Source organism: Varanus komodoensis, unplaced genomic scaffold (assembly GCF_004798865.1).
Source record: "Varanus komodoensis strain SLA01 unplaced genomic scaffold, ASM479886v1 scaffold1, whole genome shotgun sequence".
NCBI classification, from domain to species: Eukaryota; Metazoa; Chordata; class Lepidosauria; order Squamata; family Varanidae; genus Varanus; species Varanus komodoensis.
This window is the reverse complement of record NW_025335268.1, coordinates 85,848,726-85,872,449: the sequence shown is the minus strand read 5'-3', so window position 1 is coordinate 85,872,449 and position 23,724 is coordinate 85,848,726. Positions and strand designations below refer to the sequence as shown.

At 42.7% G+C, this 23,724-nt stretch overlaps 1 protein-coding gene across 3 annotated transcripts in view; it reads right to left on the bottom strand.

The window, feature by feature from the left end:
* The window catches only part of ATP10A (ATPase phospholipid transporting 10A (putative)), a 136,891-nt gene that overhangs the window by 26,654 nt on the left and 86,513 nt on the right, over window positions 1–23,724 (bottom strand). For all 3 annotated transcript variants that reach the window (XR_006415044.1, XR_006415045.1, XM_044433342.1), the window contains exons 4-10: window positions 22,153–22,259; window positions 21,923–22,054; window positions 20,137–20,270; window positions 17,440–17,692; window positions 7,175–7,392; window positions 3,874–4,068; window positions 1,351–1,912 (exon numbers count right to left, since the gene is read on the bottom strand). Coding sequence is in view for 1 of the 3 variants with exons in the window: in XM_044433342.1 (XP_044289277.1) it covers window positions 1,351–1,912; window positions 3,874–4,068; window positions 7,175–7,392; window positions 17,440–17,692; window positions 20,137–20,270; window positions 21,923–22,054; window positions 22,153–22,259 (1,601 nt within the window). In the remaining 2 variants the exon portion in view is untranslated. The remainder of the gene's footprint in view (window positions 1–1,350; window positions 1,913–3,873; window positions 4,069–7,174; window positions 7,393–17,439; window positions 17,693–20,136; window positions 20,271–21,922; window positions 22,055–22,152; window positions 22,260–23,724) is intronic.

Sequence of the window (23,724 nt, the reverse complement as noted above, 5' to 3'; positions counted from 1 at the left end):
ATAATTTCAACAAATTGGGGGGGGGGAATTAGATACTTACTCCTCCCCCTTCAAAAATGGTACTGTGTGTTTAAAAGATGCAGTAATTCAAAATCACTTCTGGCTCATGGCACATCCATACATCTTTGAGATTCTTTTGCTCTATATTTGAAGAATTCAAATAACTTTTAGCCAGGTTCAGGTCCATAAATGAAACGGGGATATTTGAAGGTTGGGGATAGTGTGGGTGGGAGTGCTCCCATCTGGACAGACACCCTTTCCTGGCACTGCCCCATTCCACAGCCCCCACCCCAAAACTCATTGTCTGATTTCATGGCTTTTATACAACATGTTACCCATTCTGAAAGGCTGAAATGCCTTCTCTTAATGCACAGTTATGAGCAATAAGAGTTTTAAGCTAAAACAGGGTGGGACTGTTTTTATCACTCCCCTTTTCCTTTGGCTCCACCCACTACTGAGCACTCTGTCAAACTGGAATTTGGAATTGGGCTCTTGGGCTGAAAGCGTTTCAGCAGCCACACCCTTGCTTTGTATGCTGGCATGAAGTGTTTGATAGCCACCAAACAAAGTTAAAAGTGAATGTGGCTATCCTCCACAGCTCAGCTCTGGGAATCTTGTTCTCAATGAATTTACAAGGGGGAATAAGGTGCCCTCATATTCCTAACATCTTGATGTATCTCAACTAGTAATTAATTATGCTAAAGAAGACGTAAGCAACCAATAAGCTGTGCTGAGCAGTTCTCACAAAGGTGCTTCATTGAAATCCATCTTCACAAACTGGGTGCATGAAGGGCCCACCCCAAGGGATCAGAAAACTCTACTGGCACCAGACTGAGTGTACATCAATTCACTACAAGTCCCACTGAAAGCAGTACTTTGAGAGGGAGAGTCACTATTAGCCTTAAGAGTCATGTGTAGAATGGAACTGTTGTTGTCTGAATGTACTGTAACCTGAAGAAATGGCCACAAAATGTGGCAAACCAAGGGAGAGCTGTAGTGAAGAATGCTTAGTGCCCCCAATATTAAAAGGAATGTTAACTGAAATGGAGAGATGAAAGAAGATACTCAACAATGAGTACTTGGAAAGAATGCTTACAGAACTGATCCATTTATTTATATTGATCAGGCAAAGAGCCTGCTTTTAGAAGCTGCTCCTGAAAAATCAAAATGACAGAAAATGCTGTGAGTTTCTTAACATTAGCAAGAACTTACAAATCTATCAAGGTGGTTGTTGAGAAAGTTGAACTTAAGTTGTTTATTTTTACTTTATGCTGGAATATCAAAGGAGAGTTAATACCTGAACAGAGAGAGTTAAGACCGGAGAGAAAGTTATCAAGAGAGAGTCAATACCTGAAGAACAGGGCAGAAGAAGATCCATGATAACTGAATCCGCTCCTTTAGTGTAAACGTTAATTTCATCTGTGAGAGGATGCCTCACTACCACTGACATTCTCTTTCGGATGGAGTCAAAGCCCAGAATGTGCAAGAGTTCAAAAGTTAGTCTCCCCAGATGAGGCAGCTCTACTGACACTTGGTCAGGCAACCTACCAACCAAAGCACAGCCATAGGCTCTTGCTGCATAGACAAGGGCAGCCTCATCCGGGCTCTCAGCCTCATAACGTAGCTCACCCTCGCCTGGCCCATTCCCTGATGTCCATTTGGACTGCTGGGAAGCATAGCCATTGTTATTCATCTGGGAAGAATTAGCCAGCTTTTCTTCTAGTTTCAGTAAAGTGCTCTCTGTTGACACTGATGAAATGATGCTAGAACCAACTCGGTGCATTGACTTGCTGGTGGCCAGGCTTGATGAGCTGCTGTTGTTAGACCCAGAGGTCAGGCGGCTTGGGGTAAATCTCCGAATGAAGTCCTCGATGGTCTTTACTGGAGACTTCAGTTCAAATCTGATTCTGACCTTGAGATATAAAGATTGACCACCAAGAAAGGAGTCAGGTGAGATATCTGGCATGCATCTATCTGACAGCACAAGTTAGGAGGACAAAGCACTGCAAATGTTCACTGCATTAATTCAGAACTTAGAAAACATTTTGAAAAACAGAAAACAGCACAAAAGCTTATTCGCAGGCAGGGAATGGCAAGCTATTCTGGCTCACAGGCCTTGCCAATCTGGCCTGTGGTTCCTTCAAGGGTCATCTAGTGTAGCCCCAAGATTCCTCCAGATGTGTTCTCCAGAATCCTCCTGGAGGAATCTCCAGTGCTGTCTCTGATCAAAACTGAGACAGAGGGGTGAAGATATACCCAGGGACAGCAAAGGGTACACAGCCTTATGATGCCTTTTCAGTGTTAGGGATCAAGGCCCTTCCGCTAACAGGAGAGAAGATCCATGATCTTCTCTTCATGAAAGAACTGTTTTCAGTTTAACAGAAAAGCAATGGACAAAATGATCCCAAACCCAGATAAATTCTACCATCTTAAGACCACACAGGCTCTTTATTTTTTTAAAAAAAGACTGAGTGTTTTCTGTCTTAGTAATTTATATAATACAGATTATATAATACATTATACAATGAGGGGTGAAATATAATTTTTACCCCTTATGTCAAGATTTTGTGGACCCAAGCCATCACATTTTCCCATGTTTTACTTTACGGTACACCAGACATGGTCAGGCATTCATACTTCCTTAATAAACCTATCACACCTTTCCTAAAATAGAAAGCAGATCACAACAGTAAATCATTCGAATGTACACACCTCATTCTTCCTGCTGTGGGACATTCTTTAAGTGTGCATGCACATATTTTCTCCAAGAGAACTCTGTCACCTCAGCCAGTGAATGTTGGACTTGACTTTAAGTGCATCAAGAATTCAATGAGGCAGAGCCATTTCTAGGATATGTGTGTTTGAGATTAGAGGAGTCAGAAGGGGAGTAAGGGACCATTTCAATTCTATTGTGATTATATAAAAAAGCACAATTCTGTCAAGTTGCATCTGTTCTTGCAATACCCAACTTAGATTGCAGGGACAGAAAGAAACCTTTAGTATTTTAATTGTTCTTTCCCACATGTGGCCTTTAAATAAGATGTGATATGCATTAAATATTATCTCCTTTCTCTCTATGCAAATTCCTTCTGATAATGAAATACTACTTAGTCCTTATTCCAATAGTAATACTAATGAAATATCATGAAATAGGTTTTTAGAGCTCCAGTTGTGTCCAGTTCCTGGTATAACATTTGAGGAGGATGTTGGCAAAATGAAACATGCCCAGAGGAGGGCAACAAAGCTGATCCTTTAAAGAAAGTTTAAAGAAGTTGGGTACGTTTGGTCTGAAGGAGATTATTAAGAGGTGATATGATAATCATCTTTGACTATCAGAAGGACTAAACACAGAAGATGGATCAAATTTGTTTTCTGTTGTCCCAGGGTGGTGGACCTGAACCAATGGGTTCAAATTAGAAGTATTGGGAACAACCTCTGGACAGTATGGGCTATATGACTGCAGAACAGACTAAACTCTGAAATACTGCACTCTTCTTTGAGAGATGCTTTTGAGCAGAAGCTGGATAGCCACCTATCAGGGATGATGCAGTAGTGGATTTCCTGCAGTGACAAGAGGTTGGCTAGCTAAATGACCTTCGAGTTATCTTCCAACTCTGTGATTCTAAATAGCTTTTTTTTGCAATTAAATGTAATGAGATTAAGACTGGAATCCTATGTAGACTTACTTGGAAGGAAACCCCATGGAACCTGCAAGCCTTAATTAGTAAAAAGGCTCTGAAGAACACGGTCAAGATCGGTCTGTATTCTCACTTGACTTATGCCTCACTGGTTCTGCCAGTGGCTGGTAAAGAAGCACCAGACTGGACTGCACAGTTCTGAGACTTTCCTGACATGGTCGCTCACCTGACCTACCTTCTGCCGTGGCTGATTGGGAGATGTAACTACCACTGTGTTGCAAACTGTCAAGGCAATGAAAAAGTCGAAGATGTCTGAAAGTTCAGGAGAGAGCTGGGATAAGGGTTGGTCGTGGCTCCTCATGATCTCCAGGTAGTTTGCACATTCATTTACTTTCTGCAGCAAATTAGGATCAGGCGTGATATCTTTTTCCTAGAATCAAAAGGCAGGCAAAGTGAATCATTTGCAGGTCGATGCACTCGTATAGCACCTTTCAAAGTCTTCGGGCTGAGCTTGTTTTGCAGATGTGCTTCATCAAGCGTATCTTTGATAATCCCATCTGTGTCTTCAAGCTAACCCACTTTCTCTCACCCCAAAGAACATCACGATCTAAGACTTGTGCTTACAAATAGCATTTTCTAGTCTGCTGCAGGAAGGGTGGGATTATCTTTCCTTGGTTGGCAAACACTTCTGAACAAGGTAATGACTGTTTCTCTGTAACTTGCCATGGTTAATATGACACCTAGGAGTTAGCAGAAAACAGCAACATTAGACCATGTATCTGCCAGGCATGTTAAGAGAAGTAGCTGGCTCTGAAAGCTCTTTCAGTTCAGGGGCTGAATTCAGCTCTGAAGAAAATCTCAGGGATCATATGCCAGCGGCACACTGGGCCAACTATAAAAGGGGTCAGATCAGAAGTACAAATACCAACAAAATTGAGCTTTAAGCTCTTACTGCTAGTAACTAATCCTTAGGCTTAGCTCCCCTTTTAACATTTGAAAGTGGAGGGAATGCATAAAAACTGGGAAACTACCCAATGATGGGTGTGCTTGGCACAGTCTTTGAGGGAATTTCAGAGACCTGTATTGGTCTCTGAGCTTGAGGCTGCTCACCCATGGGCTAAGGCTATGGGCCTCATGCAAAGATGTTCCTTTTCCCCAAATAACCTGTAATAATATGCAGAAGCTTGCAGTAGTGCAGTGTGGTGTAATGGTTAGTGTGTTGATCTGAGCCTTGGGAGATATAGCTCTACTTTCCCCTTGGCCATGAAGCTCACTGGGTGACTTTGGACCAGTCACTGACTCTCAGCCTAACCTTCCTCACAGGGTTGTTGTGTGGATAAAATGGAAAGGAGGAAGACTGTGTAAGAGCACTTGGGTTTCTTGCCGGAAAAATGTGGGGTATCACTAATGCAATGCAATGCAATGCAATGCAATGCAATGCAATGCAGTCTGAAGTTGTACTCAAGGCTACCTAGGCAAGCAGTACATCATAAAGCAAAGCAGGTTCTGTGTTCCATCATATCATGCTACAAGTAGTGGGATAGGATGAGGTAGGCAGCAAGATTGAAAAGAAATACACCCTGATCAGATACATTCCCTGAGTTTTGCTTACCTTATCCTTCCCTTCCCTTCCCTTTTCAAACAGATGTGTTTGGATTAGATACAGCAATGCATTGGGGGGTGCTGGAAGGTCACTAGCAAAATTTAAGATAGCTTGTTACAGTGCTTTGCAACCAATTCTGGAACCTTTCTCCTTAACATCTGGCTTTCTTTCCTTTTTCAAAATATACTGTATCCAATCCAATGAAAATAAATCTGTTGAAGAATGTGCTAGGTACATATTTAAAAGTAACTCTTTTAGAAACATACCAAACTTAACTAGCAATATGAATGTTACAAGATGGAGTTTTCTAACCTATTTAAATGACGAGCCAAACACTGTTGTGTGAGACCATCCCAAAACAAACTTGCTGTCTCACTATCATATATTTTGTCAGTCATTCTGATTCTTCCGCACTCTGTGTTTTCATTAGCCAATCCAAATTCACAGGTGATTTGCTCTCTGTCCTTGGGGTAGTGACTAGCCTTCTGGGCCTAGATGAGGGAGATGAATGGGAAAGGAGAGGCATTTCACCAGTCCTGAGGTCCCATTCCACGAAGGTGGCTCTTCTCTCAGCTGTCCCTACCACCAACAGGGGGAGGAGGGCCAAGGTACCAGGACTGCTAAAGACTTAGTCCCACCTCCTCCCTCCCTATTTCTTTTTCTTGTATAGAATGCCCTTTTAGACTATAAGCCTGCGGGCAGGGACTGTCTTCGTTTATTGATGATTTGTGAGGCATTCCAGAAGTGCTCTTGTCTGGGGTAAGGTTGGCCAAGCAATCTTCTGATGGCAGAATAAAGAGTCAGTTCAGAAACAGACTCAATACAGAAAGGGCTTTCTTCTGTCCAGAAATCCTCTTAAAAATAGAATATTTTAAATACTTGAAACTGTGTTCTTAGGTACTGGAAGCAGTGTAAGGTTGCTGAAACTGGCATCTTTTCATGATGAACAGAAACTGAGAAAGTTTACTGAGCATGTGGCAAGCTAGTATCTGTGAGTCATGGATCACATATGGCTGAGTAAATCATAAACTGTACACTCCTTATCTAGAATTATTTTTTACAGTTTTAATCCAGCTTGTTTATTATAGTTTTAATATACCTTATAACAAAAGTTATCTGAGCAGATTAAGAATTGTTAAAGGACAAAACTGCAATAAAAACAGTTCAAGTGCAATGAAAATAATTAAATGACTAAAACCCAGTTGTTGTTGTTGTTAGTTGTGAAGTCATGTCCAACCCATCGCAACCCCATGGACAACATTCCTCCAGGCCTTCCTGCCCTCCACCATCCCCCTCCACCTGCCCTCACACCAACTGCCTCAGTGACTCCATCCAGCCACCTCATCCTCTGCTGTCCCCTTCTTCTTTTGCCATCTATTGTTCCCAACATTAGCCTCTTCTCCAGGGAGTCCTTCCTTCTCATTAGGTGGCCAAAGTATTAGGTGGCCAAAAATCCAGTACAAAACAACAAACAGCACAGCAATAGATAAAGACATATAAGAACAGAAACTGGGTTTTTAAAATGTCTGGGAGAAATAAGAAAATATATAGCAATGTGGGCACCAGGTGAGCCTACTTAGGGAGAACATTTCATAAGTGGGATGCCAAAACCAAGAAGCCTCTCTCTGTTCTAGCCTCTTGTCTAGCTTCCTTTGGTGGCAGCATCTAAAAACGCCTCCAAAGATGACCTTTGGATCCATACAGGAAGAGATTATAATTACCCACTATTATTATGATTATAATAAACAGTGCATTAAATATGGATTATGATTATAAAATCATAAACACAAGAAGATATGGGGACATTAAAATGCTGATTCATTGGGAAGGCATCCATTTCAACAAAGAGAGTATCAGTTACTTGTGTTCTGCCTTTCTTGGCCCCTTCCAACTCCATTCTTCCATGATTCTATGATACTACGACCCTACTTACCATTGGGCTACTGAAAGCCGTGTGTTTTGAAAGGATGCTTGCCCTTTTGGCCTCCACTCTGCTCCCAGTACGCCTATGAGATTTGGTGCTCTGGTTCCTGTGGATGACTTTAACACTCTGATGACTGCAAATACTGTCCCTTTGAGACAATGTCCCTGCTTTAGGGGAAACCTCCTCATCTTCAGAATCAGCTTCCTGGTACATAGCTATACGTTTTGCTACATGTGTGTGCAGAAGAAAAGCAAAATATAAGATGAAATTGAAGAGAACAGATAAAAATGCATTGAGTAACACTGTAAACTTCATCAACAGCTAAGCTTTAGCCAGGACATGGTGTGGTTTGTTGAAATCAGACTTGCATTGTATCCCAAATACATACTCATGTCTGGTTCAGAACACCCACCTTGAGATACACACACTCAAAACATGCCTATATGGCTTTTTGTTAAGTCAAAATTCTTGTTGTTGTTGTTGTTTAGTCACAAAGTCATGCCCGACCCATCATGACCCCATGGACAACATTCCTCCAGGCTCTCCTGTCCTCCACCATCCCTCATAGTCCACCCAAGCTCACAAATGCTTAGTAAAAAAGCAGCTCCTTTTACATGGTACAGAAGAATTCTCCACTAACACCCCCTCAGCCAACTCTTGGCATTATCCATCATGAAAACAAGCCCACGGCCAATGACTAATGACATGAAAGATGTCAAGCAGAGCTTCAGAATGGGCACTACTAGTAGGACTAACTAAAGGAGGGAATTGCAGGGAGACCAGCCAGATCAGCCAAGGAAATCTGCTTTCACTAATCGGCTGCATCTGGTCATATGATGCTTCTTACAGGGTTTCCAGGCTAGGCTTCCTTACAGGTCCATGGCAGAGGGTGCCAGAATGTAGATGTTTTGGACCAACTTCCCAGAAGACCCTGCCAGCATGGTTGATAGTCAGGAAAGCTAGAAGCCAAAGGTAGTAGCAGATCTACCTTCCGCTCATCCCTAGTGTAAGGCAGAAAGAGAACATTTATCTTCACTTGCATCCTTCCTTTAGCTTCACTGAAATCAAGCCCAACATGGCTTCTTCTAAGTCCTATGCAAATGCATCTTCCTATGTTGTCTAAATTTTATTATAGTGCAGAGAATGGAGAATGAACAATTTGGGCATTAGAATGTAACGCAGATAAGTCTTAATTTAACATCAACATTTAATAACTAATACAGACAAAATAGTTATTTAATTCAGTACATGGCTTCCCTCATTTTCTGGCTCAATGTGACAAGGCTATTACATGCTGAAATAGCTCATAAAACCCAATGAAGCCCATTAGAAAACTCCCTTTGCAGAACACCTCTCCCTAAAGCCAGCTATATTATCTGCAGTTTGGTCTGCAAAGACAAAAAAGAGGTGAAAAGTCTTCTAAGATTATTAAAAACAAATACACAAAACATAATAAAAGCAACCCACAAGGAAAGGTTGGAACCTTTGCCAAGTATTTTGTATACAGGATATTAAATTAAAATTAGCTGTGAATGAGGGAATGGTAGGTCAGAGTGCAATAAATACTAAACTCCAAATAGCTATGAATAATTATTTTTTTTAAAAAGTGACTCTACAAAGGCTCTTAGAAAAGCTCATTAAGGACTAAAATAGCTTTAGCTTGGTAGTTATCTATTTATGGACTGTCCTACCAATGGTCAGAGCATTAAAAGACTTTTCATAGCAAGCCATTTGAAATCTCATTTCTATAGGCTACTGTGTAACTGCAAAGCAGTCCAGATAAAATTCAAGCAAACTGATCTGCACCAGAGTATGATATTTGAAATCTAATCTCTAAGGTGAATGATGGTAGCTCATTTGTATTTTTTTGTGTAAGTGAAACTGCTGCATTATATTTTCAGGAAGCTACAGTTGGTTTATATGATGTACTGCAAACAAATTTGTGCTCAGTAGCATAACTGCAATTATTAAAGCCAGTAATTGTGTAGCTGCTAGAGTATATACGGGCGCACAGAACCATGTTTCTGCAGTCCTTGAGCTTTTTGTGTGTGTATTTCAGATTTGGGATAGATGGGAAGGGGCTTGCCTGTTAATCAAGACAGGGTTTTCCCTGGGTCCTATTTAAAAGCATAATAGTAATTTTCTAGGACTGGCTATAGGTCTCATAAGGCAGGAGAGGAATGGTTTAAACTAGTGGGATCTACCCATCAACAGAAGCTTGGGGTAAAATATGTCTACTTAGAATTAGAAGGCCAGGGAATGAATGGAATCTAAGAACTGAATGAAGTTCACCGTCTTTCCACACATACATCCCCTTCTGGTTATGCCAGGATTTCTTCATTTCAGGAATTGGGGGAGCCATTTTGTTGCTGCATTGGTAAGTAACTGGGCCTCAGAAAACCTTGCCAATCTACAACTCATTCTGAGATCTGCAGTAGATCTGGATCTACTCTCTACTCATTCCTAGTTTAGGAAACAACAGGATGGTCTAGACTGTGAGTTGTGGAGCAGGGGTGAACAGAAGGTAGAAGTCCAGATGTTTTGGATTTCAACTCCCCAAAGCCCTTGCTAACATGGCAAATGTCAAGAATGCTGGGACTTGAAGTCAGGAACATCTAAGGTTCTACTTTCTGACCACTCCCTACAACCCGAGAACAAAGCTTGCAATCTGACTTGAGTTGGAATGGAGAGCTCAAGTTTTGCTGATTCCCTAGTTTCAAGGAACACACGGAGGGAAAAAGCTATGTTGAAAAGGCCCAACTTAGAACTCAAAGAAGATCAGTAAGGAGAAACTTAGAACTCAAAGAAGATCAGTAAGGAGAAAGCCATACTGTTGCAGTTTTACACGATTCACACTCTCTGGCTTGAACATGGGATATAAGATACAAAAAACCTAAGCGCAAGCTGCTGAATATACTTCTTGGTATGTGAACCACACTTTAAGCTTGGAAATATTGCTGACTTCAGTGACAGTCTGCATCTCATTCCATGTTCAAACTAGAATGTGTGAACTGTGTGCAATTCTGATAAAAATAAACCGAAACAAATTTCTCATATATTCCTACTTCAAGCAGTTACCTCCTCCCTTGCTCATTTAAATGCCACTCCCTTCGCTGCTTGCTTGCCACTCATGCCGACAACATCTGCCCACATGAGCCCTGGTCAGGCACTCTTCTCTTCACACAATGAAAAGGCAAGTGGGGATGTGCTAGCTCACTCTACCTCCTGTCATGTCCCCATCAACATCCCCACTACCCTCCATGTGCTGGAGGGAAAACATCTGGGGCAGGAGGACTGCTGCACTTCTGAATTGCCTCTGCACAATTAGGATTCCAATCATGGTGCAGGAAGCCGAAAGAAGTACCAAGTGCCTGCTGATCCTCACGCTTCTTGTTGTTGTGAGAAGAAAAATGCCTGACTGTTACTGACAGTGGGGTTCCCTAGGACATCCATGATAATAAAGAGGGGGCCTCACTAGCCCCCTCACTAGCCCAGTGGTACATCACCACAGGAAGATGCAAACATTCTCCAGAGCAGCACGGAAGTAACCGTGATGGTGGCAACCAGGCCTATCTAGGTAATGGGTACATTGGGCTAGAATCTACATAACAAGGCTGAAAGGGGCCTACCGTACACCCTTCACTTCTTTTTTGTCCTGTGCTTTTGTCCAGAAGGCTTTGCTCCCTGCTGGTTTCTGAGGCTGTATCCATTTCCCTTTTCAGTCCCCTGCTCCTGAAACAGTATGTGAGCCTTTCCTGTTTTCTCCTTCAGGAATTGCATGCTTGCCTTTAAGTAATACATGCTGAATTTGCACAATTGCATCTATGGGTCTATATATCAACCAATAGATTCTATGCACACTGCTGAAAGAAAGAACACACATTCACACAAAAGCAAGCAGGAAAAAGGGGATGAAGGATTCAAAGGGGCTGTAGATTAATTGACTTCTAGAAATGCAGAGAAAACAGGTCCTGGGTTTCTTTTGTTAATAAAAAAGATTAGCAATACGCTTAAATGCAAGATTGCTCATTCAGCAACAGCAATAACAATGGTGAGAGCCAATGCAGTGCAGTAGTTATTGCATTGGACTTGGACCAGGAAATCCAGGTACTAGTCTTCACTTGGCCATGAAGCCCATTTGGGTAAGTTAACTGTTGATTGTCCTAATCTATCTGACATGGTTTTTGTGAAGATAAGAAACATTTAAGCTGGCCTGCATTCCCTGCAGGGAAAAAATGTGGAATATGAATAGAATCATAATACTACTAATACTAAATTTTTAAAAGGGTGACAAAACGTTGCACTCCCAGTAAAGAAGGAAGGGTTAGATACTGGCCACAAAGGAAAAAAGGATGAGATTTGTTTTGCATGATCTGCATGAAATAGAGACTGTGTGGCCTGCTAGAGTGTTGGACTAGAAACCTGGGAGATCTTGGTTCTAGTCCCTGGTTGGCCACAAAGTTCACTCAGTGACTCTCGGACAGTCACAGGCTCTCAGCCCAAGCTACTTCTTAGGATTGTTGCTGTGAAGATAACATGGAGTGAAGGAAGACTAGGTAAGCTGCCTTCACAAGAGGAGAAAAGGCAGGATATAAATGTAATATAAGCATCATCATCATCTCAGAATGAGGTGTGCAATTTTGCAGTAGAAAACCTACTGAAAGAAATGGTGACAGCTCAGGACGTGATGCAGGTTAACTCATGCTTACAAAAAGATCCTATTATCGTACTGCGTTAAAAATTCATTGTGTAATCAAGTTGTCCAACTGCTCTCTGCAGTCTGTTGGCTAGAAAATGAAAAGAAAACGATCCAACTCAGAATTCTTTTGCAAGTACATGTCATCTAAAGCAGCTCTGTGGCTTTAATGCATGTTGCAAAAACTTAAATGATCCAGTACTGCTTTAAGTAATCTAAGTAGAACCAAATCTGTGTATGCTTGAAGAAGCCTTGGTGTGCAGAGGCCTTTACAATTAATTGCATTGGACTGTGTAATAAAAATGTTGCACAACTATCTAAAGACAGAATTTTATCTTCAGCAGAAGAAATTCATTCACTCATTCTGTTTCCTTTAAATAGCATAAATCATTCACAGTAGCTTACACTAGGTATTACCTAATTCCGCTAAAGGTCTATCTTGTCAGATGGGAGATCAGTTGCCGAGTTTCCCAAAGCAGTCACACATAAAGGATTGGCTCAGGGCAGAGGCAATGGGGCAGAATTCCCCAACATGGTGCCCTTCATCCCTTTTGGAATTCAACTCTGATCCGCATCAGCCAGCATGGCCAAAGTTTGGGAATGCTGCAGTCGAAAGTATTTGGAGAGGATTTTGGAGAAGGGATTTGTGTGGGGAAAGGTTTTGATAGGAGAAATGATGTAGGGGGGGTTTAAATAAAGCTCTGCTAGAGTTACTGCCTTGTGCCAACCTCCCACCGCCCTCCCCCCATGCAACACAGACGGCTGGAGCCACAAGTTGTCCGCCAGTGACCTAACAGGATAACAATGACTGTTGTTGACTGTGATGTCAACAGTCTAACAGGATGAGACACAGTGCCTCTCCGGGCTGCTTTCCTACAGTCTCTACCTATTCCCCACACCCAGATCCTTCAGTGCTGCTTCTCCTCTGGCTCATGCAGTCGGTGATCAGGCTGCACTGAGACGCCAGGCAGGAAAGAGACCCGAGTGTGCTAACGCCAGACCCTGTTCCCAGCTTGGCATGTTGCATCAGGTGACCACCGAGGAATCGTGAAAGAAGAGGAAGTGCTTCATCACAAAAGAGAATAAATGAGGGACAGATATTTGCATGAGATATGCATATGCTAATTTATAACAGGCAGGTGCAAATTTAGAAACAATGGTTATAGTTTGAAAAACAGTACAGTGCAGCTCAGTATAGTGTGGAAGACTGTGATCGGGAGGGCTGCTGGCCAAGCACTCACAGATTAAAGCTGGAATGGGCCACTACACCCCTTCAAGCAGAGTGGCCCTCAGGTAGAGGAAAGTCCTCCGGCACCCTCTCCAGCAGAGGACTGCCTTCTAAAAAGAGAGAATCTATGGCTACCCTGAAATGCTGCTGTTTATCCCTCCTGTGGCATCTTGTGGGAGCTCAGCATCTTTGTGCTTGGATGGCAGGAATGAGAAATCAGAAGTGAGAAAGACAAGGAGAACTAGGGTTTTTTGGGGTGCGCGTGATACCCTATCTTCATGTCCGGGGCATTTAGGATGCCTTAGAAATGGCAAAAGATCTGCACAAGGAACTTGGAATGTGACCTCCTCACTACCTGCCCATCCCATCTTTCTCCACCCCGCAAATCTTTTCTATGAACCTTATATTCCATAAGATGGTATGGTGGGCCTGCTGCCAGTGTCAACAGATCTGCTCCTTGGTTCTTGATGTTTTTGGACTTTCCCCAAACAGAGGGTTATTTATGCAGAGCAAAAAGGCATGTGCCTTTCAGAAACAGAAAAAGTAACAGGGAACAAAGTTCATTTACACAGATGACTATTATGCAACATTAGTATGTATATATCTGTATACATGGAAGCAGTGGGAGGGAGATAATTTAGGATGTGAGTTTAAGTTAACATAAGGAAATCCAGGGCAGGAAATTACTTGCGGCCTCTTGAGTCTGCCCAAAAGTCTTCATTAGAAGGCTGGGCAGGGCAGTATGGGAGGGCAGCCGCTGAGGTAGGGAGGAAATGCTTCAAACTGGGCGCCAATCCCAAGATAAATTAATTTAAGCAGGTTCACAGATATTTCCTATCCCTTCTTACTCCCTGCAGCCCTCACCCCATTTTGTTCTGGAGGACCCTCAAACCTCTTGAGAAGCTTATCAGTGGTCACGGGGGTAGGGATGGGGATGGGGGCTTTCCTTCTGAGAACTTTCATAGCTTATCTTGAGATCCAAAAGCCTCACCTTTGTCTGTTGGATTAGTATGAAATGAGGTAAATGGGTTTTTAGAAGGGCATTAAGACCTCGCATTGTGAATTGGAGGGGCTTCATGTATAATGCGGCTGTTTATCTGCCAATATGCTAAAAAAAACCTGACCAATGTTGACGAAGCCCCTGAACCGTGTACCCACCACACATTCTACTTGCTCACTAATATCAGCTGTTGTGGTCTCAGCACCAAAGAACATGCTAAGAGCATGCTTTGTTCATAAAAGATTATAAACAAATGTGGCTGTATCAAGGCGATGGATATTTTGTTTTTAGGTATACATACACTATGAAGTTAAAAACTAGAGATGGACAAATCAGAAAGGCTGGAGCTTCTTGATGTTCTCCATGTTCTACCTTGAAGCTCAGTCTACCCTATTCTTGTTCTGAAATGAAGACTTGCTTCCTTCTTTTTGAATGGGAAAAGTGTGCATTTAGGCATGCATTTTTAAAGTGTACACTCAAATGCTTTCCTCCCATTGCAAAGTATGGAAAGCACAACTCCTTTGCTGCACATTTTAGAAGTGCTCCTTTCCCCCCTGCTCCTGTTGCTCTGCTGGGTGAAAAAAATCATACTGATATAATGGGTTGTTTTTCTGCTGCTCTACAACTGTTGGCCTTACCTTATGGAACCCAGTGCCAGCATCCAGCATGGGGAGACAAATGCTCAGAACTACTGAAGCTGGTCTTTCTTCTTAATTATTTTAAAAGCTCCTGCCTGTCTGCCTGCCTGCCTGTCTTTAATGGCTTGTGGCTTGAAGAGAAGTATCAGGCAAGGCAGTTGCAGTCAACATCTCATTGCTTTTGGGTTCAGGGTGCTGATGGCTCAGATGCCTCACCTTGAATTTTTCCATGGAGTGCCAGGTAGTGCACCTGCAACATTTCCTGCTGATCCCTGCGGCTGCATGCCCCATCCTACCATCTCCAGTAAGCTTGCAGAAGGCCTACTGGAGTCCTCTAGGTGGTGCTAGCTGGGAAGCGGGCAAAGCAACAGTACCCGGGGCTCCCTGAAACCTGCACTGGCCTTGACTGTAATAGTGCAGTACTGGATTCGTTAGATGCTGGTTAACGACTGACAGCATGTCATTTAAATGTTTTGTTTTATGTTTGCCCAGACTTAGGACTGTGCTGTAGGTCATAAAGGGACCAGCAGAAATAGAGGATTATTTCATAAAGGTCTAAGAATACAATTTTTATCTGCAGACTTGCAGGTTTACAAACATGAACAACAAACCAGCGTATGCTGTGATGCCAAGTCCACACACAGTCTGCTGGTTCCTACCAGGGAAAGGCTCTGTGCGCCTATAATGCACTTTGATTTTTCTGGATGGCTCTGCCTACATCAGAACTCTTCAGTGGAGCTTAAGGCCATGCTTGGTCTTTAAATTTCTAGGTATGGCTCTGTCCAGGTATGCACTTATAGCAGTTTTGGACAGCTATGGTCCACAACTTGGTAACTGATAAAGTAGAGACACCATAGTTTTATACAATGAATAATGGAGGGAGAGGCTTAGATCACCACTATCTCCCTCTAGAAATAAGTATGTGTTCACATAAGCCTTTGCATTTTATATACTAGACCACTAGATCTATTTGGTACTGCCTCCTGTTAGATATACCCAAATTTTAGCACAACATATTGTTGCTCACTGCTTTCATTTGCAAATTTGCAGGTTTACAGATATAAATTACATTGTTTAGACCTCTCTGGAATAATCTTCTACTTTCACTGGCTGATTTATCCCAATTCCTTCATTACATTTGGTTGCTTTGTTGGGATAATTGCCCTGTTGGTTTGTTTCAGACAGGACTGTGTAACTTTAAATTGGCTGGAAGGAAGCTGTGAGAAAATTAACATGAAATCTCAAAGAGCCTTGCTGACTCACCACATTGTAAAATATAGTAGACAGCTCTGCCCAGACTTCAGTGAGTCTATAGAAAGGGCATGCCAGGAGTGATTTTGTTTTGCTTTGCTAGGGCAAGGATTAAGGATATGGGCACTCCAAGTGGAGACCGTTAAGAACCCTTTCTTGCTCTGTGTGCATTCATGGTGAAAACCATAATAGTATGAGTGTAGACTTCTGCTTTGGGCAACTTTCTTTTGGAGGCTTTCATGCTGTATGCCTGCTGTTCAGTGCTCTGCAGTGAAGACAATAAAATTAGAGAGGAGTGTGATCACACTCTTGCAAGCATGCTGTGATTTTAGCTTCTGGAGAGGGTGCTGGGAGCATTATCAGGGAAAGGTGACTCTGAAGGTAGAACCCAAACAAAGGCCACAAACAAGGCTGTGGTTAAAGTCTGGGTTGGGTAAAGGACTACTGAACCATGCCACATAAGATGGCAACCAAAATGCTCCCTGGTGCCCTCCAGATGTTTTGGACTTCAACTCCCACCAGCTCCCATGAGGCATGGCCAGTGGTCTCAGGAATATTGGGAGCTCTAGTCCTAAACATTTGGGATTGGGAGAGTCCTGTGCTCCAAGAATTCCAAGACTGTGTAACCATGCGATTATTCCAAGGGCTGGTTAGACTCTTAAGATGGATCGGTCTGAGGTTCTGAATAGAGAGAAGATGGTGCCATCTGGTACCAAACCAGATCCATCCAAGTCAGTCCATCTAAGCCCGTCTTGCCGACTCTGCCTCACAGTGGTGTTCCCAAGCCTCAGGGAGAGGTGCCCAGTGGCTCAGCTTCCTGAGATACTAATAACAGAACCAGGAGCCTGATGCATGCCAAGCAGTCAGTCTACCACCGAAATGGTCACGTACTAACTACTGATGTCCATCAGCTCTTCCAACAGATTTCCATGGAATCAACCAAGTAGAGGCTGAGCTTTATTATCAGCATGCCTCCTCCTTGCATTCATGTTAGCATGGCGGGAATCACTGGAAGTGTTGGGTAATATTTCTCAGCATATCACACTGCAAAAACTCAGGCCAAGGAACAAAATCTGGCCCTCTTGGGGCCCCAGTTCACTCCCTTTCTTTAACCAGTGATTGCCTGCTGGTTTTCTGGTGTTCTCACACTATTCTAAAAGCTTGAAATGCCTCTTCTGAGGGTTGGTTAATGCCAGTAATGGCTTGAAGCTAAAATTCGCTGGTACTTTTGGATTTTGGGTCCATCCACTTTGCACTCAGCCTCACCTTCCCCTGCAATACAGCTCCTGAAGGCAATTCCTGAAATGGAATATGGGTTGCATGCTGAAAGAGGTTCAACAGCCTTGGCTTACATGGTGGATGCCTTTCCCTTTGTTTACACTTCTAAAATAACTTGTTCGACTTTTAAGAGGAACGTGAATGTCAGAGGCATGAAATTAAATGAAAAGGTATTATACCTACCATTAGCATCATGGGAATATTCTATGCCAGAAACAGTGCATCTGCGGAAAACCATTTTATTCTCAGTAAGAGTCCCAGTCTTGTCTGAAAATATATACTGAATCTGCCCTAAATCTTCTGTGATGTTCAAAGCTCGACACTGGAGCTGGAGGTCTGTCTCTTCATCAAATAAATCCTTATCTTGATGAATAAAAAACACTTGGCACACTTTAACGACTTCAATGGAGACATACAAAGAAATTGGAATGAGGACCTGAAATGCATAAAAATGCAGGGTCATTAACAGAAAAATGGCAAAGGTGGTAGAAAAGATGTGTAATTGAATCAATTGCAGCATTGTACCGTACCTTTTTAGAATTTATATAGCCTGACTTAAAGCCAACATTGTAAAGTTATTAGAAGATCTGCAAAGGTTTACTGTGACAGATTAGGAAAGCCTATGGAGCAGTTGTAGAGTTGATATCCATAATTATGCCGGGTGGTATTATTATCAAAGCTTGGAGAGAAGCAAATGTTTTCAGGATAATAAGATGAGCTTGAAAGAAGCTAGGAAAAGAAGAAGGAAAAGGTTGTAAGGGGTGGAGGGAGTGGGGAAAGAGAGAGTGCAGTCAGAATCATGCCAGCACAAAAGATTTTGCAAAAGGAAAAATTCTGAATTAACAGTCCTCAAATTTTATCTGTATACATAAGGCTTCTAAATTAGCTCTCCAACCAGAATTGAATGAAGGAGACATAGTTTAGTTCTCTGCAGAAAGCAATCTTTGCAGCAGTGTGTTTTGTGCAAATGAACAACACTTTTCGTAATTGCTGAGAAAAGTGTTGCAGTCAGAGATCTTTTTCCAGAGATTTTCTTTTTAGCAATTTCCCAATGGATTTTTTTAACCCAACAAAAGGCTTTATTCACAGTGGAGGGCAATTTTTTCTTCTGAATGCATTCTTTCCCCCAAGTACAGAGAAGTTCTAAGTAGAGAAGTTCTTCTGGAGGGGGCCAGGCCTGCCAGCAAACTGTGATGCGCTTGCAGCTAAGTGATGAAGGGAAGGCCAGAAACAAGTGGTGCTGCAGGTGCTCCTCAGCCCTTGGCTAGTGGGAGCTTCTACTCCTCAAGGCAAGCATCAAGGGAAAATAATGGCTGGTAAAACCTTCAGAAATGGATGAAGTTGCAGCTGATACATCCAGTGGTTCAGCTAAGGCTGGAGTTCAGAGGCAAGGTCTGGGGCTTCCAAATGACTACTTAGGAAATGGCAAGTGATGGGGCTTGTGTGGGCACCTGGGCATACAGGAATCCAAGGCAGCTGCAGCTGGTGCTGGTTGCCAAAACCACCCTTCCTTCCTTATTTTTGCAAACATTTTATATGTAGGGCCCGCTGACATGTACATGCTCATAGTTGCTAATTTTCTTAGTTTTACTTAAAAAAATATATTATCCTCTCCCGCAACAACGTGGTGCTAATCCCAAGTAATTACATGTAGTATTAGCACAGCAGATTCAAACTCCATTTTCTCTCTGTACTCAGAATGGGATAATTTTGCATTTAAAATGCAAAACTGCACATTCACAGAGCATTTCTTCTTTTATCATGGTGAGTAAACGGCTTGGCCTTTTTTTCTGCTCTCACTGTTTAGGAATTGGAAACAATTGTGGACATGGAATGGGATGGGATGCGGGACAGAAATGCATCCTTGCCAAGTGAAAGCCTCTTCGAGGCTGTCTAACCAGGGCTCTCTGACCTATCCAGGACCTAAAATTACCTAGACGCTCCTTCTCATCTTATACACCACAAGGATGGCAAGGGGTGATATGCAGTCTTTGGAATAAATATCTGTTCCCATCACTACAGAGCTCCATTCCTCTACCATCTCACTGATGTCAAACGGAGACTGTGCTCTCAGAAAAGACTCTGCCTTCTTAATACCGAAGAATCTTAAGAAGGCATGAGCTGTGCTGGATCAGACTAAAGGCCCATGTACATTCTGTTCACACAATGGCCAACCTCCTTGCAAAAGAAAACTCCCAACTGGGCAACAGAACCCTCTTACTCAAGTTCTCCCACAACTGGTGCACACAGGCAGAGTGCCTCCCACACTGGAGGCAGCATGATGCCATCAGGAGCAGCAGCCACTAACAGCTTCTCCTCCATCAAGTGGTCCAGTCCCAGTTTAAAGTCATCCAGTTGGTGGCCATCTCTTGGGGCAACAAAGTCCACACTTCGACTATGCCATGGATCAAGCAGTGCTGCCAGAATGCAGGGATCTGGGCAGCCTCTCCGTTCTTGGAGGTCACTGCTATGAGGACAGTGTGGCCCGTGGCTACTTCCTCATCTGTGGATGGACGTGTGCATGTGAGAACCAAGCATTCTTGCATGTCACCCTAGGAGGGCCAACAGTAGAAATAACCCGAGTGCAGCTTAGAGAACTAGTGAGTCTGCCATGGCGCTTATTTGCTTCCGCCCAAGGTGAGACTTCAAACATTTCCAAGACTGGGTATCTTTGCCTCCTCAGCTTCAGCATTTAGTTTTTACATAAACAAAAATGGGAAATCCACTGGTGAGGACCACAAAGCTCAAAGGGACTTGTGTTCAAGGATGGGGCTACAGGATTGTGACCTGATTTGCCAACACTGAGAAAGACGATGTTTTTCGCACGGTGAATTAGCAGAAACAAGTCAAATCTATCTGAATAATACATTGCATGGTTACCTGGAAAACTATTATCATTGTCAAAAATAAATAAAATGCAGCTTGAAATGGAGACCAGTATTTTCCACTGGGACCTGGGACATCAAAGACAGCCTTCTTTTTGTCGTCGTATTGCCAGACCCAGATTCCATGACCTGCCAGACAGGTGGGAGAGATGGAAATAAAAATTAAACATCAAGTGGAAAAGTCAACATAGTTAATGCTGTGTGCTATTTCGGGGAACAGGCCTTTCTTGAAAAAGGATGCTTTTCTGGCCATGAGTGCACACACTGACATAAAAAAAATAAAAACCTCAAGCTTGAAAATGCTCAGGACTCAGAAAATTACTGGAATCCAATTTTATTCATTCATTCAGGGCAAAATTTCCTCCTGGCTTTTCCCCACTCATCAAACAAGCTGGGTTGTCAACAAAATGTAAATACTTTAAAATAATTTCTAAAATACATATACAATGTCCAAGTGCAAAAATAAAAACAGCACCAGTTTAAAAGTTCAGCACATCACTTGTAGTAAAAGGAAGTTCTCTACAACAGAATCCCAGCCACCCATCTGTGCTGGGCCTATTTTCATATGGAGTTATGCCATTCAGGTGAGGTGTGTATTGGAACATTGCATGCAAACAGGTGTGGATCATCATGTAGCCCAGGGATAGGTAACTAAATGGGGTCTTGAATTATCCCTAACTAAGACTTCTATAGGCTGAATGGCCCCTTGGTACCACTGGGTTCCTGGGCAATGTACCACGTGGCCAGGCAATTCTCAGGACCCTACTTTGCTGCCCAGGGGCTACCCTGAAGGATGGCACAGTGTGAAGCCACTGTAACTGAGCTGGTGCAGCTGGAGAGCCTTTGCTATGTGCTGGATTCTCCCAATGGGGAGAAGCAAAGCCATATTTAGGACCAGAGGGCAGGGAGGGAAAGGAGTAAGCCAACCACTGGCTCAGCTGGGGATGCTTCATTGTTACCGCCAAGCTGTGACTGGAGGTAACAGCAGGGCCTTGCAGGAATCCAAGGCAGCTCCAAAGGCTGGCTGTTGCCCTCCTTTCTTGTAAGCTGATGGGTGTCCTTCCTCTTGGAGCCATCACAGTGAAGCAGGCAGTTCTCATGTGATTGGATGTAAAGGAACTACCTCCCCCATTATCCCTCAGGCTTTGGGGATATCAAGAGAAAGGGGAGAAAAGGGAGAAACAACCCTCCCCTAATCCTGTTTTTTCTTATAGCGTTGTTGTCTACATCACTTACACTGCTTGGAAGGACTAAATGTTTGTGGGAATGGAGTACTACTGGGGAGGGTTTTTGGATGACTGTGAGTAGGATAGGTGGGAGAGGAAAGAGAGAAAGAGAAACAAATTATTCCTTGACTTGGATTTTAATCTGAACTACAGATGAATTTCAGAGCTTTAAAAAGCTCGCCTTCCATTTCAAAAGGGCTTTTATTGGCCCCCAGATTTTGTTTCTGAGTCTGTTTCAGTTCAGAGGAGAACTTTCCCATCATCTCTATATTTTCAGGAAGCATTTTAGGTGCTGTTCTTCTTAATGCAACTCTGTGATCCGGTTCAAGCAGTTGGTGCAGGATTTATAGCATAAATTTAAAATCTTGGGTTTTACTGTAAAACGTTTGAGAATTGTGATTCCTGGTGCTTTTATTATGTAATATATGACTTTGGCGGGTATCCCGTGTTCATTCCAATAGGAAAATCAAGATAACTATTTATCTGTAATTGCTTATTATCATTTCCCTGAGTTCAATATTTTATGCATTGTAACCAAAAAATAAGGGAACTTACAAATAGCTGAAAGCAAACACATCGTGATAAGTATGAGGACACACCAGAGCACACTGACATTCATTTGCCTTTCAAGCTTACTACGCTTGTAACGCGGTCCACTGTTATTTAGCAAGGCTTTGGTCTCATGTCCTGCCAAAGGAATTGGACATATGATCGTAGGCACAGAGCAGGAGGCAATCAAAAGAATTTTAATGTAAAAGCAAAAAAGCAAAGTAGCCACTCCCTACCTGCATAGATTACTATTCCTGAGACTTCTTCTGTGTTCCTAACAGTACATCCCCTTAACAGAAGATTTTCTTTATACAGTGCAACCTTTTTCCCATTTTTATGCATGCTGCAATAGAACAAGAGACAACACTTCTTTGTAAATAGCTGTCATTAATGACGTGCGTCGTTACATTTTCCAGACAAGACAGAAACAGTAAACTTGGCAGCTTTGTGGTCATCTGCAAAATAATCCTGGGAAATATGGTTCATCAACAGAGCTTCACAACTATTGGCATGGAAGTCTTTTTGCTGCTGTGAATCTGAAACTTGGAGAACATTTTGTAGTTTCAAAACTATGGTGCTAAAATTTAGATTTGGGAAGATGATTTCTTTTAACTATTTTCAGCATAATATCAGTACTGCTGCATACCGTTTATTTATGTATTTAAAAAGTGACTTCTTTATCATGTTTGGTGGAAGAAGTCTCCCAGGCTGCTGGAGAGAGCAAATCCCTTGGTCCTTGGCCAAGCATCCCAGAGCACAGAGGCTGGCTCAGATTTCCCTCCCCAAGGCTGGAGATGGTGCTCTGGCCTGGCAAAGGACAGCTGCAGAGTTCTCCTCTCCCACGCACAGCCAGCATGGCGAGAACGGCACCAGCTGCCTTTGCAAGTCTGGAAGCTCCACCTTGGAGAGGGAGAGTTCTGGCAGAGAGGAGAGAGACACAAGAGGCTTGGAGACAACGAATCCTGAGCCTCCTTTCCTTGGGCTCCGGAGCATCTGCTCTAGATGGACTGAAAAGCATGTTTAGGACCAGAGGGCAGGGAGGGGAAGATCACCCACCCTACTCTTCCCGCAATGCTGGCTTCAGCCCAACGGGAAGCTTAGATAAAAGAGGCAATCCAAGCAAATAGACTGAACCATATAATCCAGATATCTTTCAACAGGCCAATATAACCAAGTCATAAGATGCTAGGAGTTGAAATAAAGCAAACGGCCGGAGGAACAGATGCATCTTAGTTGTCTACCTTAAAAACTTTAGGCAGGCAGCTGATCTGACCCTGCTCAGCGATTCCACATTTGGGGTGCAGCAAGTAGGAATTCCCTACAAAGGCCATGGAAAGAAAAAGTACTTTTCCTTCAACCAAACCACCCTCTCCACACGTACAAAAGACTTTTTTTGACTTTCTAAAAGGCAAAAATGCTGACATATTATATAGACTACTTCAGCCTGAGGGGGGAAAACTGTGAACGGGGCATAGCTAGAAGCTTAGAAGTCTAGGAGAAGGGATATATGGGTATAAAATTAACATTACTTTAAAACATAGAACAAAGAGCGTGATTGAAGGAGGAGAAAAACCCAGTTACAAATGCTATTTATTTCTTTATAATTTATGTTGTAAGCAATTTGAACACTGTAACTCCTTCTACACTACAGTATCCATATACTGTATGCAGTGTACAGAGAGCTTCGTCTATGGGCAGTATAGAGATGTAGTAAATAATATTAAAACATTACATTTATATCTTGCCTAGCTTCCTATTGTAAGGAGCACAAGAAAACTTACAAGGCTCTCTTCTGTACTTTACCCTCA